Consider the following 14,321-nt stretch of genomic DNA (forward strand, 5'->3'; position numbering starts at 1 on the left):
CCCGGAGCCGGGGCGCCGGGCGGGGGACGTGAGGATCAGCCCTCTCCAGGGACCCCTTTGTTCGCCGCCCAGACGCCGACACCTCCGCGTCCCCGAGGGCTTGACCGCCTGCATCCGCGCCGCGTCCGGGGCAGAGCTCTGAACAGGAGAGGGGAGGGGGCACCACAGCCAGCCGGGCCCTCCAGCCACCCACCCATCCCGACATGTCGCGCTCCTTCTATGTCGACTCGCTCATCATCAAGGACTCCTCACGGCCCGAGCCCTCGCTGCCTGAGCCGCACCCCGGGCCAGATTTCTTCATCCCGCTGGGCATGCCGTCCCCGCTGGTGATGTCCGTGTCCGGGCCCGGCTGCCCGTCTCGCAAGAGCGGCGCTTTCTGCGTTTGCCCTCTCTGCGTCACTTCGCACCTGCACTCCTCTCGGGGGCCGACGGGCTCCGGCAGCGGGGGCGCAGGGAACGGCAGTACAGGGGCCGGGGGTAGCAGGGCGGCGGGCGGCGCCGGGGCCTTGCCCCTGCTCAAAAGTCAGTTTTCTTCGGGTCCTGGGGACGCACAGTTTTGCCCGCGCGTAAGCCACGCGCACCATCACCACCACCCGCCGCAGCACCACCATCACCACCACCAGCCCCAACAGCCTGGTTCGGCTGCTGCCGCGGCAGCTGCGGCAGCAGCGGCGGCCGCCGCGGCGGCCTTGGGGCATCCGCAGCACCACGCACCTGTCTGCGCCGCCACCACCTACAACGTGGCAGACCCGCGGAGATTCCACTGTCTCACGATGGGTAGGGCGGGGTCTTTGGGCACCTGCGCGCGGCGCTTTCTCAGCTCTCGGGAGCGAACTTCGCCTACTGTGGAGGAAGTGGGAGCCTAGGGGGCGGGGTGGGGAGGGAGGAGGGGCTTTTAGTATAACTGTGAAGTGGTCCCAAGAAGTTCTACGAAGGTGAAAGTTAGCTTGCCAACCTCTCCAAACAGCCTGGTGCACCTCATTCTTAGTACCTGGTTCCCAAGTATTCCGTAACATAGGGGCCTTAGGGACGTCGAACTTGAGGGCTGAGAAACGGGATGTTAGCTGGCTGAGGTTCAGAGTGGGTGTGTTTGAACGTCAATGCAGCATTAGGCGTCGGATCTGGCTAAAGCGTTTCGATGCTTTGGGCTAAGCTTGACTGCCTCTTCTTCTCTGCTAGGCCAGAAAGGGGAAGATTTGACTATGCAAACCCCAATCCCCTTTAATCCTCTGACTTTACGTCCCACACGTCTAAGGCCTTTACTTGTTTTGGGGGTCTCTACCTTTCTTGGCTAAGAAAGGATGCGCTAGGAAATAGGAAAGTGTGAGGGATGGATACAGGCATATGGTTGAGCTTCCCGGGTGGGTCCTTGAGAGGTATCCTTTCCAATAGATGGCATGTGGAGTGGGAGCGCGTTTCTCGAGAATGACCTCTCTGCCCTCTCTTGGCTCATGTGCAGGGGGCGCAGACGCCAGCCAGGTACCCAATGGCAAGAGGATGAGGACGGCGTTCACTAGCACGCAGCTCCTGGAGCTGGAGCGGGAATTCTCTTCCAACATGTACCTGTCTCGGCTCCGGAGGATCGAAATCGCCACGTACCTGAACCTGTCGGAGAAGCAGGTGAAAATCTGGTTTCAGAATCGCCGGGTAAAGCATAAGAAGGAAGGGAAGGGCACGCAGAGGAACAATCACGCCGGCTGCAAGTGCGTCGGCAGCCAAGCACATTACGCGCGCTCTGAGGATGAGGACTCCTTGTCGCCGGCCTCGGCCAACGAGGACAAGGAGATTTCCCCCTTATGAGGGAGGGTCGCCTCCCTCTCAGCACACACTTCCGGGAGCCCCCACCACGCTAATGCGGCAGGCACCCAGGGGTCAAAAATCCTCCTCGCTCACTCCGTGGTCCCATCTGGAGAAGGACGGAGCGGAGCGTTCCCAGGGCGTGCATGCTGGGTCTGCCCATTCACGTCTCCTCCTTGACCTATTTGTTTAGGGGTCCACTCTCAGTAATAGATTTTTTAATGTAAATAATCTAGATTTTACTCAGTCTTGTCATATAACAGAAAAAACAGGGTTGGTTTGAGTTTAGCACTGTATGGGGTTTTTTGAAAGCGCATGCCATTTTCCCTTTATCTTTCAGAACCTGATAAGAACACCGGGTTTCTTGATTATTTCCTGTTGTTTTTAAAATAAAAGTATTGAATTGAGAATAACTTAGAAAAGTAAACCCTGTAGGTCTTGCTTTCTGAAAATTTGCCTGGGGAGAGTTTAAAATCCAAGTGCTGGAAGTTCCTTTTTATGTGAATAGTTTTATATAAAATTTATATTTATATTTATTTAAATAAATGAAACAAAATCAAGGTTTTGAATCCATGGTGTTTGCTCTCACCATCTTCCCCTGTCACCTCGGACAGAAAAAATGGAGCGAATTTAGATGGTCTTGTGGGTCTCTTGGTTGAGGGAGTTTGGGGCTCTGTAGGATTTCTGTGTAACAGAAACTTCTGACAAGGAGACACCTTCAGCTACGATGCCACCTACCAAGTAGTAACTCCCCATCTTCAAAATAGCTAATCTCCCCGCAGATGACAGGACCATCACCCCATTTAAAGTGATGCTGACAGTGAATGATGGACAAACCTTTTAATCTTGTTAGCGAGAAAGGGTGAACATTCCTTACCTAGTATTTATTTTCTGTGGCAGTACCCACCTTTTTTCTTCTTCCTCATCTCCCTTAGTACTAAAAACTGAATTATGTGAAGGAATGTGAAGAATTGGAATAGTTTTTGGAAGAGCAACAATCCATCAAAGCAGATTGGAAGCAAACATGGAAACTTACAAATAATGCTATTAAGTGACCAGAAACATTGCCGTTCCTGGTTGTTCCTCTAGCTAAGAAATTAGCTGGCTTTCATCAATGCCAAGAAAACAATAGGTCAGGGACAGAGAATCATTCTGTCTGATGATTTTCGTTCTCACTTTCCCAGAATAGCACAAAGATGCCTTTGGACTCTTTGTTTTTTTTTCTTTTTTTTTCTTTTTTTTCCCTGGTCTCCATGACTCTCACCTAAATTGTGTCCCTGCTAGTTCCTCTCTCTCATCACCCTGCAGAGGTAACTTCTGCGAGCCCATTCTGGGAGGAGCCTGGGGCGGTGCCCTCAGCTGGGCCACCTGGCGCTCTCCTCGGTGCTGCCAGGCCCTGTCATCTAAAAGGGAAGAGAAGCTGGAAACACGGCAACTAGGAGATGCCATTTTCTGAAAGCCGAACCTCACTAATGCCCACTGGTATTATTTCTGATGATTTTCTGTAAAGGCACTTTTTACAACACACATACACGGACTCCTTGGTCTGACTTTAGGTCTGTAGTAACTGAAAGTTCACCAGGTGGGCTTGGGGCTCCAAGACTGAGGTCTGGAAGCTAATCGGGGACGGAGTAGAAGGAATGGAGGAAGGGACTGCGGTTTTCCCTTCCCAGAGTCTTGTCTGTCTTCTGTCTGTTTGTACGTCTCTCTCCGTTCCCTTCCTCTTTCTCTCTGCCCCTCCCTCTCTCCCTCCTCCTTGTCCCCGCCCCGCCCCCCAGAAGGAAAATCGCCCTTTCACACTCTGGAGGCCGATCCTTACTCGAATTCGGGTGCCGGCCGAGACTGGCTGGAAGGAGGAGAGGCCTCACGGTGTCGAACTGAATGCGGAGAGGGCGCGGCTTTGTGCAGAGACTCGGGTCTGGCCCTGCACGGAGGTCACCGGCATCCGGCTCGTTTCTGCCTCGTTCTGGAGGCTCCGCCTCTGCCCTCTCGCGCACGAAGAGCTTCGGGCCCCTTGCCCTGCCCTCCGCGAAGGGGAGAGGGCGCCAACCCGAGGCCTGTTCCGAAGATCCCGTCTCCCTCCTTCTCAATAAACAGGCCCCTCCAGTCACGAGTATGGGGGTGGGAAGAAGTGAATGTCGAGGAGCAAGGAGCCCGAGTTTAAGGAGAATTCCTTTTCAGCAAATAACGGGAAGGATAAAGAGGACCTGCTGCTGCTTTCCACTCTCCTGCCCGAAACTAAGCCTCGTCTGGGCGTTGGACGGACACTTCCTTCCCCCTCCCATCTACCCTCCGCAGGCCCTTCTGTCTCCCTCGAGCTCGGGCCTGGCCCTCCCCAAGTCCATGCCAAGTCCAAGTTCTGCGCCTCGCCTGGCTCCAGGCCTTGCGCCCGTAGCGCACAGCCATCCACTGACCGCAGCCGCTGCTGCGCGGAGGGCCCGGCTCCACAGCCCTGCAGTGCAAGACCTGGTACTAGCCGCCCCGCCCCCGCCCTTGACTGTTTTTGGCTGCTAGCATGGTCTCAGCCACTCTCCCTTCTTAGAGGAAATTACTCAGGAAAGAGAGAATGAACAATAGATCCATCACCAGAAGCAAAAAGATTCATTAAAAGATACCCATGTAGACATGGGTTGCGGGAGGGGCGGGGAGATGAGGGGAGGAGGAAGGAGGGATGGAAAGAGGGTAAGAGGGTGTCCTCTTCCTTGTTCTAGGACATTTGATGCACAGGGGACTTTCTTGTCACCTTCAGAGTGAACCATGAGGTCTTGTATACTAGAGTGGGTTTGTCACCCAACCCTTCATTAAGTGTTTTTGAAGTATGCAAATCAGAATAAGGCTTTGGAAATCTGTCTGCTTTTAAAGGCCTACAGTTTGACCTTGGATGAAGGACACCTATGCCAACACTCAGACATGCAGACTCAGACACATAGATATTCTGCTAACCAGTCCTGATGTCAAATGCTCTGTGAAGTGTCTCCAGGTTTATTAAAGAGGAATGTTTAAGATGTGTGGGATCACCCTTGACAACTTTTCCTACCTGCAAAGCCCTAGATGTTCCATTTTGAGAAACAGAACTCTGTTCCCACAAAACGTGGTCTCTTAGGGGCTTATAGACCCATAACAGAAAGAGAGAAAGACGATGAAAAGGAGAATTAGAAATCAGGACCTGTCCAATTAAGAGAAAAGAAATGAGCAGCAGGAGTCAATAGTGTGGTTGAGCCCACCTCTTTGAGCACAAATCCTGTGGTAGCTTGGTAGCTTTAGTAAGGACAAGAATTGGGGGTGGGATGGGCAGCAGGTAGGATGACTCCTTGCCCTGTATCCTGACCCAGTGCAGACATGCAGAGAAAAGAGGATGGGCAGAGACCTTTCCCTTTACTCACCCACACAGTGACCAACGCATACCCAAGGCCAAGGGCCCAACACAGATAGTGGCACTCAGCAAGTCTTCTTGGTTGCAAAACATGCCCAGGATAGAAGGGACCTAGGCACCCACCCCTAGGTGTCCATGAGCCCAGGTGATGGAGACACTGGTGATGATAGGCCCCCCTCCCCCACCTTATTCTGAAGTGGTCATCATAGCCTCGGTCCCATCCACCTCATCCCTTCAAGGCTATCCAAAAGTATTTTAGGAGAAAGCAAAACTTGGGATGTGACGTCTTTGATGTCTGGCTGCCTCCTGCCTTCCTTCACCCTTCCTCCCCACAAATTCTGCCCTTTCATGTCTGATCAGGATTAGAAAAGCAGTTCGTTCGGCCCATCCTGACTGTGGTCAGGGAATTGTTGGAAGGGTGCTCGCTCTAACTAGAAGAGGTCATAGAGGGCAACAGGGTCTGTGTGTATTATACATGCATGTGCATGTGTGTGAGTGCATGTGTGCATGAGTATATGTGTATGTGAAAAAGAAAAATAACTCTGTTGGTGGTGGTCATGTTGTGAAAAGAGAAGAGTTATTTTCACCAGAATTCTTTGTTCTTTATCTTACTTCTACCTTTGCTGCAGGGTCCACTACTTTTCATGGTACTCCTAGGGAGAGTTCTTTGAGGGAGGTGGGAAAGTGCTCAGAGCTGGGTTGGGGGAAGGAGCAAAAAGCTGAGTCATAAGGGGAGACTAGAGAGAGTTCTAGGTTGGCTCTCAGGCCAAGCCTTCAGGATAGGAGAGGGGAGAAGTATGACACTTCCAATAGAGGTCATTTGCTAGAGGAAATTGGGTTTAAAGGCGCAATCATTGCTTGAAAAGGAGATCCTCCTATCCTCTCCAAACACAGCCTAACACTCTCCTAGACATGAATGCAATTCAGAGCATCAAAGCAATTGTTCCTATTTTCATTATTCACAGGAAATCTTTGCATGTACCTCTTAAGGTGACAGAACTCTTAAAAGAAAACAATATTTTTCTATGTGATTAAATGGTGCATTTACTAGGCTTCTATTAACATAATTTAATATAAATCTATTTTATACATCTTTAGGTTTAACTACTGAAAATTGAGCCTCTCTGGGAAAAAATGCCTACATCTCTTCTCTAAGTTAGATGGAAGAGAATCCAAAAACCTGCTATTCTAAGCCAACTGGAAATATTAAAAGTAGAGGAATCTTTCGTATTGTCTTTTGTTAATGATAGAGGCAAGAAGAAGGGCAGCTTGTCTCACCAAAAATGAGAAATTCCACAGGGATGCACTCTGGGCTCCTACACTCAAGGCCCTGGCACTTGGAGTGGGTAACACAGGCTGGAGCTGGGGAGGGGCCAACAAAAATGGGAATTTAAAAACATCTCTTAAGGGCAGAGTGGAATTAAAGCTCAGATGAGAAAACACTAAAACTAATCTTCACTCATACTTGGAAGCAAGTTCTCTTTTTTTTCCTGTTTGGGGAAAGAAAATCCAAAGCCTGAGATCTCACAGCCCTGTAACTACTCCATGCAGAGGTAGCTGTCCTTGTCTGTCCCCTGTAGCTGGACTCCTTGTTCTCAAGTGCACCCTCTAAAACTCTGTGAATCCCATTGTCTCTGGAAATAGTGTTTAGTGTGCCCTTCTATTGATGTCAATGCCTGCCCTTCCACACTGGGCATTGCTTTTCTTCAAGCTGAGCCCTATGTTTTCCTGAATCTTTGTGGTACCTTTGTTGAGACTTCCAAAGACCAAACTCTGGAAGGCCCCAGGGACTCCTCTGAGTGAATCCTGACAGATCGGAAGTGTGTGCTGTGTGCTTAGGAAAGTAACTAGTTTCAGATTAATGAAGCAGTGACAATTTCAATCTGCTTAAAGGCGGAGGTTGGCACTGCCCAGGCCTGAGCGTGGGGAGCTCGCCAGGCTGGGCTTTATATTGTCCGCTTTTCTGAAGAGCAGACAAAGATGGATAGAGAGACATTGAAAAGCAGGGGGCGTATTTCAAACAGCCCCATAAAGAGGGCTGTCACTTTAAGACAAGAACCATAGTGCTTTGATGACTTTGTATTAGCTGCACCATTTCAAATAAGAAACTCAAGTCTCTAGTGAGAGGGAGGGAAAAGGAGAAAGAGAGAGGGAGAGAGGAGGCAGAGAGAACGTAGCAATATTTAGCCTGTGTGAGCACTGCAGTGGGACTAATTCTTAGGCAGCTACGAGATTTCTGAAGTTCATGGAGAAACAACCCAGAGCAGGTGCAGAGATAAAAAGGCAGGTGGGAGCTGCTCCTGATGGGAAAAAGCTCCCTGCCCATGGGCCGCAGCCAGCTCTGAGGAACTGAAGCCAGCTCGGACTCAGTTTGCTAGCAAGGGGTGTAGCAGGGTGACCAGCCCAGCCGGCCCCAGACTGCTGAGGATTATAATGGAAATTTTTGAGAGCTTGAAAGAGAAAGAATAGGAAGGAGGGGGAGGGCAGGCTTTTGGAGGCCACCTTCACAAAGCCTAATTTAAATTGTTTGGGGTCAAGCCACCTCCCCCCTTTCCTCCTTAATTAATTAATGATCACAATTAATTATTAGGGTCTTGCTTCTCAATGAGATGCCTTCAGCGAGGGGCTGACGAGTTGCTGGAGCCAGACACGTGGTTTTTAACTTGGAAGAAGGGAGTTGAGAGTTGCGATGTGCCCCGCTTCCCGTCTCCTTTCTATCTCTGTATCTGTTACTGTCTAGGTCTGAGCCTGCTTTCCTCTGCATCTGTCTCTGTCACTTTCCTCCTAGGTTTCTCTCTCTCCCTCCCTCCCTCACTCTCTTCTTTGTTCTCCAGGACCCATTCCCCACCCTCCTCCAATTGCCCCCCCCCCCCCCCCCGCCCGGCTCAACCTTCCCAACCTCGGGACCCTCGCTGTCTCACCAGAGGGGAGGATGCCCAAGTTTGTGCCCCACCAAGGCCCCCCTCCCCCATCCTGGAATCCCACTGCGTAGTTGAGGGCAGGAAATAAGTGGGCAGCAGGGTAATTTCACCTGCTGCAGCGGGAGTTTGGGACAACTTACATATGTTTCCTTCCAAAGAAACTTCTTATTTTAAGAGCACAGGAACTGGGAACAGGAAATCGCTCCCTGGCTTTGAAGGCCGGCGAAAGGGCTCCCCCGACGGTGGCGCTGGAGGAAGAAGCGTTTAGTCACTGTTTCATTAGGCTCTATTTGAACCTTTGCAACATGTGGTAATTTCTGGGGCAAGCTGAAAAGGGGGGATTATGGAGGAGGGACACAAGGAAATTAGCGAACGGTTAATTTAACTCGTTTTCTGCTAGACTTTTCGATACATTCCTAATTGACTGAGAGGCAGGTGAAGCTCCTGCCCCATGCAGGCTCATTCACGGTGGGAATAAATGGTTCTTTTTCAACTCACACTGTTCACAATATATCATCAGGGAAAAGACATGCAATGAATATGTTGATTTTTTTTAATTAATGGAATTACACCCTGCCACGCAGGTGTGAGGGTAAAAACCTATACTGCAATGAAATAAGATTAACAATGAAATTAGAATTTTATTAGCTTTATATGTCACCTAGACCTGGATTTGAACTGTCAAAACAAGCGACAAGAAAAGATATTCTGAAGGCAGCCCTGCCAATCACCCAGGAGAAACGGAACTGCGTGGAATCCGAATCATTGTCAGCTACAGTTCCTTCACCACCTCGCCTGGTCCTTTTGCCATAGGCAAGTGGGTGGAGCGTTCCGGGCGGGTAACCGCCTGGTGTCTGGACCCCCACCCAGGTAGTAACTGAAAACACCCGGCCCGACAGAGGGTAGAGGCCGGGACGGTGCGAGGCCGCGGAGAGGTCAGCCAGAGGGGCCGGGCCGTCGCGGCCGGTAGGCCTCAGGCTTCGCATCCTCTAAATTAGCTGCCCCGGGGAATGGAGAGAAAAGTCGCGATGCGGGGCTGGAGGCGGAGTAGGGCGCCCTTGGAAACGGCACTGAGTTTTGTTCCCTGGGGGCTCGGGAGCTCCGCGGCAGCTACCTGGGTCTGGCAGGCGCAGAGGTGCCCTATGCAAATGGTTCACTATTAGGCGAGAAAGAACTACTTCAAACGGGCCTTTGTAACCTTCTATAGAAAATCGAGGTACTCTGCATGACAAAGCACAATTAAGCTTTCTATTCAGGAGTTCTGCAGCTGGTAGCCCATTGGGAAAGTGGGAGGAAACGCGAATATATTAATAGTGTGGCAAAAGTTTTTTTGTGTGCGTGTCCTTTTCTGCCTCGGGGAGGGAGAAGAGCGGTGGGTGGATCCAGAGGGGAAGAAGGCTCCGCCTTGGACGTTTGCCACCCGAATGACTTCGCCTTTGCCCACGTGGAAGGTCCCGCTTGTCTAGTAGCCAGGGCATCCTGAATTGTCGCGGCGACCCCCGGGCGCCGAACAAGGCCGGGCGGACCCCGCGGGCACCGCACACGGGCGGGGTGGGACGCGTGCCCCTGCCTAGCTAGGCTCCTTGTCCCGGGAAAGCTAGGCCGAGCCCAGGCGCCCGGCTGTTCTTGGTCACCCGCGCAGAAGGCAGTCTTCACGCAGGCCTCGCGGGATGCCTGCAATGGGAAAGCTGTAGGAAGGGCAGAGCCAGATTTTCAGTTCAACTCCAACTTTCTTCACACTTCTCTCCCATAGTTGAGATTCACTTCCTAATCTTTAATTTTACACTCTCACAGAAAGAACATTTTGCTTCTTAGCCAACTGTGCTGGCTGTTCTCCATTTGCTTTTCTGTCCTGCTTGGTGCCCCCAGGCACTGATTTTGTGGGCTGTATTATTTCCTCTATCAGCCTCAACACCTTCAGCTTCTTGCCTCTGGCTTCCATTTGGATTTGGTGAATGAGTGGCACTGCAAACCACAGCCCAAGCTGAAGAGAGAGAAGTAGAGGAAAGTGACTGTTTCCAGGGGTGTTCTCTAGAAATTCCCTTTCCCTTTGTCAAATGGGAAAAATAAATTCCCATTTATTTTTAGGGAGGGGAGGGAGGAGGAGAGGGAGAGAAACATTAATGTGTGAGAGAACTATCAGTCAGTTGCTTCTTGCAGGCCCCCAGCCTGGGACCTGTCCTGAAACCGGGGCATGTGCCCTGACCATGCATGAATCAAACTAGTGACCTTTCGGTTTGCAGGACAATGCCCAACCCACTGAGCCACACGAGTCAGGGCATGTATCCTTACTTTGCTGGGCAAACCCCTTTGAGAGGAACTCCACACTCTACCCCATTCCATTTCAGACTTTGAGCATTAGGAACTCCTCCTCGTGTTGAATCAGAATCTCCCTTCACAATTTCTGTCATGGATGCTGCCTCGTTCTTTCTCCATGGAGCTTCTAGATGTTTGTCTTCTTCCATATTCCTAATTGTGAGGTTCCTGATAACAATAAGTGCACCTGTCATTTCTACATCTTCATGATTCATCATGATGCCCAACAATAGTAAATGCTCAATAAATACTAGCTGAATCAATGCATCATTATGCTTCCAGGTCTCTGCAATCATAGAGATTAGAAACAGCTCTATTTCATAGTAGCTGTATATAAGAGGTCTGTCTATAAAATATCTAGCCATGTAATATGAAAAATGGGGACATTTATTGAAGAAGATACAAGATGCAAGAAACATTGCACATAGGAAAATGACGCCTCAGTCCCCTTTAAAGTAGGCACCTTGGGACGAACCTCACCGTTCTCCCAGTCACCATCAGCTGCCCCACTATATTTTTCTGAATCTCCTGATGGTCTGAAATCGCTTCTCTTTTAAAGGTGACTTTAGTTTTGGGAAAAGCCAGAAGTCACATGGTGCCAAATCTGGGCTGTAGGGGGGCCAAGTCACCTGAGTGATTTGATGTTTCACCAAAAAAACTTTTCAGAGTCATGATGCATGAGTGAGCACATTGTTGTGATGAAGCTCCCAATCACAAGTTGCCCATAGCTGTGGCCTTCTGAATCATCTGAATAGTTTCTGTGGAGGAATGTTCAAGCTTAATGCAAGACTTGATGCAGATTTGTTGCTCTACTTGCTCAGTCATTTTGAATATGTTGGCCACACAGTACACATGCTCACTCAATGGAGTCTACTGTCCCCACTGACTAGCACAATGAAGTCATCTTTGTTCACACATGTGCATTCCACTCTACTCTTCTTGGCCGCCAGGTTACAATGATGTCATATAAACCATTCTCATTATATTAACAATGGCTGAACTTTCTCCAGACATTGGTACATATGTAAGATAAATATATATAGGACAAATATCATATATATATATATACACACACACACACACACACACACACACACATAAGGCAAATAACCCTAGATATAGGGTAAATATGGGTAGGATATAACAAAGGTTCTGAAATCAGTCTGCATGCTCTAACATTTACTATCATTATGACTTTGGGCAATTCACTTAACTTCTCTTTCATTTTCCTCATTTGTAAAGTGGAGATAATTGATAGTGCCTTCTTAATAAGGAAGTTGAGGGTTAAATAAGAAAATATATGTTAAATATGTAGATATTTACATGTTAGATAAATTCTAACTGAAAAAGTAACTTGAATAAAGACCTGAAGAGAGTGTAGGGAACTGACCATGTGGCTTACTGGGGTAAGAGAATTTCAAACAGAAGTAGCAGCAAGTGCAAAAACCTAGGTGAGAATGTACCTGAAATAGCTGAGAAACAATGGAGAGGCACAGTGACTGGAGTGGAGTGAGTGTGTCTATGGATGGCAAAAGGGAAGATCGGAGTAGGGGAACAGTGGGTACTGTAGGTTACAGTAAGGACTTGGGCTTTGTTTCTGGGTTAACTGGGAAACTTTTGGAGGGTCCTGAGCAGAGGAGTGATATACTTTAACTTATGACTAATCAGGATGAATTTGGCTGCTGTGTTGAAAGAAGCAGGGATATTAAAATCCTGTTAAATTAAGCAAGGTAAGAGGTGATGGTGGCTTGGACGATGATGAGGGTGACAGAAGTGGGGAGACACACTGAATTTTTGGATTTGACTTGGGAGAGTGGCTGGGATTTGCTGACACCCTGAATCTGAGGAGTAAGAGAAAGAAAGGGGTCAAGGATGATACCAAGGTCTTTACCCCAAGCATTTAGAAGAAAATAACATAACAGAAGCAAATTTCATGTTCTCTTAAGTTTGACTTGATAATTAGACATCAAAGTGAGGACATCATGAAAGCAATTAAAAAAATAAGTCTGACGCTCTGAAGTGAGATCCAGATTGGAGAAATGAATTAAGAAGTCATGAATATAACTATGGTCTTAAAGCCATGTGACAAGGTAAGCTCATAAGAAAGTGAACATAGAGTAAAAAGGGAAGAGGTCCAAGGATAAACCTGGGAGAACTCTAAGATTTAAAGGCATGGAAAAAAAAAAGTCATGGAGATGAGAAAGAACTAGCAGAGAGGAAAACAAGGAGGTGAGCTGTGTAATTGACCCAGCTTATTGCCTCGAGAGCATTTCCCAGGACATAGTACAGGAAGAGTAGCTGAAACAAGGTCAGCATTCTTTCTGAGGTGAGGCCACAGAATTCGGACATAGAGGAGACCAAAGTGGCTAGAATTCATAGGTCACAATACCTATGTAGTAGCAAACTGCTCAGAAAGAAAGCTCTAGAAATCTGCAGAAGTTTCCCCTCAGTCTATTGGCTGATTATTCATCAGTACCTAAGGAACCTTCCTGAGAACAAACATCACAAGGGAGCAGGCTAAACAATTCACCGTCTGACACATCCATGGCAGTGGTTTGTGTTCCCTCTGGCCCAAACGAAAAGACCTTCTAACATATGGGGTCTTTTCATTCAAATAGATCACTCAAAAATGTATTACCTCAGCAGTGGATATGAGTTATCACCTTTCCTCACCCACTTCCTTCTCATTACAGCATTCCCTTAATCTAAAAACCACAAACTTTTATACATTCAGATGGGCACGTGGCTGACTTCTCTGTGCTTATAGAACCCTTCCAAACCCAGAAGTAGTAGGGTAGATGACATTTGGATTTAAGTAGTCTTAAAACAAAAGTTGACACGCATATCTTGGTGGCAATCTGAAGAAAATGGAAATGGAAATGGAACAGACAAAAGTTTGACCTTTGAGGCTCTAGGAACCTGAAGGTATTGAGTGGCAGGTCTGGATGCCCTCAGGAATGCTCAGAAGAGAACGGCTCACGACGAGAGGAGAGGGTAGCTGATGCCTCGCAAAACATCGCTCAGGGATGCACAAATTAAGATTGATGTTCGGAACTTCAATCTCTACACTTTCTATTGTTTCTCTTTTCTCATAATAACAAGTCTTTCTTTCCAACTCTTTTTATTTTATCAAGAAAGGCATAGTGAGTTTAATGAGTTTTGATTTCCCAGTCAGGAATACCTGTCAATATTTCATAGGCAAGTAGAAAGAGGCACTAAAATAGCCCTATTAAAATATTTTAGTCACTTTCAAAAATCCAAAGAGAGGTTCTTTTTTTGCAAAGCTTTATTCTCTTGTTATGAATTCCTCTCTTTGCTGAATTGTCTTCCATGGTTACTCAATGATCAAACAGCTTATACAATGTACATGAATCAGTTTTATGGAGCCATCAGCCTAGCCTGTTGTCTTGCCTTGGTAGCTGTCATGCTGAAACTAAGTTGTAGAAATTTACCTATTTACAATGTATATAAATGTTTGCTGATATCAAACTATTTTTGAAAAGAGGATTTCTGCACATTCCTTTGGCTAAAACATCCTTTAAAAAAAGGATATAAAATATTAGAAGTTTTATCAGAGACATGAAGATTTAATTTGAGTTGTGATTTTTGGCATAATAAAGAGTAAAGCAAAGTTTTTGAGAGTTATGAGCTATTTCATTATTTTAATAAACAGATACATGAATGGTTATAATAACATCTCCATCTCCATGGATGTGGTTTTACTAAACATAATATATTTACTTTATATAATTAGAAGTTTGCTTTTCTGAGTTCTCCTTTTTAAAAAAATTTTTATTTTTCTGGCTTTAAAGAGGAATAATTGACAAATAAAATTGTGTATATTTAAAGACCATAGCAAACATTAAATCCATGAGTGTGTTTCCTGACCAACTGACATAAACAAACAGAAAGAA

General features: G+C 47.6%; 1 protein-coding gene across 1 annotated transcript; it reads left to right on the top strand.

Annotated features, from left to right (window-relative positions):
• The first annotated feature begins 203 nt into the window (after positions 1-203).
• On the top strand, positions 204-1,800 carry GSX2 (GS homeobox 2). The gene is made up of 2 exons (XM_054582188.1): positions 204-777; positions 1,460-1,800. The coding sequence occupies exons 1-2, from the start codon at positions 204-206 to the stop codon at positions 1,798-1,800; spliced, it is 915 nt and encodes a 304-aa protein (XP_054438163.1).
• The last annotated feature ends 12,521 nt before the right edge of the window (positions 1,801-14,321 follow it).

This window comes from Pteronotus mesoamericanus, unplaced genomic scaffold, assembly GCF_021234165.1.
Source record: "Pteronotus mesoamericanus isolate MK-2021 breed Mesoamerican mustached bat unplaced genomic scaffold, CSHL_Meso_final contig_68, whole genome shotgun sequence".
Taxonomy (NCBI): Eukaryota; Metazoa; Chordata; class Mammalia; order Chiroptera; family Mormoopidae; genus Pteronotus; species Pteronotus mesoamericanus.

Coding starts and splice junctions, on each gene's coding strand:
- GSX2 (XM_054582188.1), top strand. CDS start 204: ATGTCGCGCTCCTTCTATGTCGACTCGCTCATCATCAAGGACTCCTCA. Junction 778..1,459: donor ATTCCACTGTCTCACGATGG/GTAGGGCGGGGT, acceptor GCTCATGTGCAG/GGGGCGCAGACGCCAGCCAG.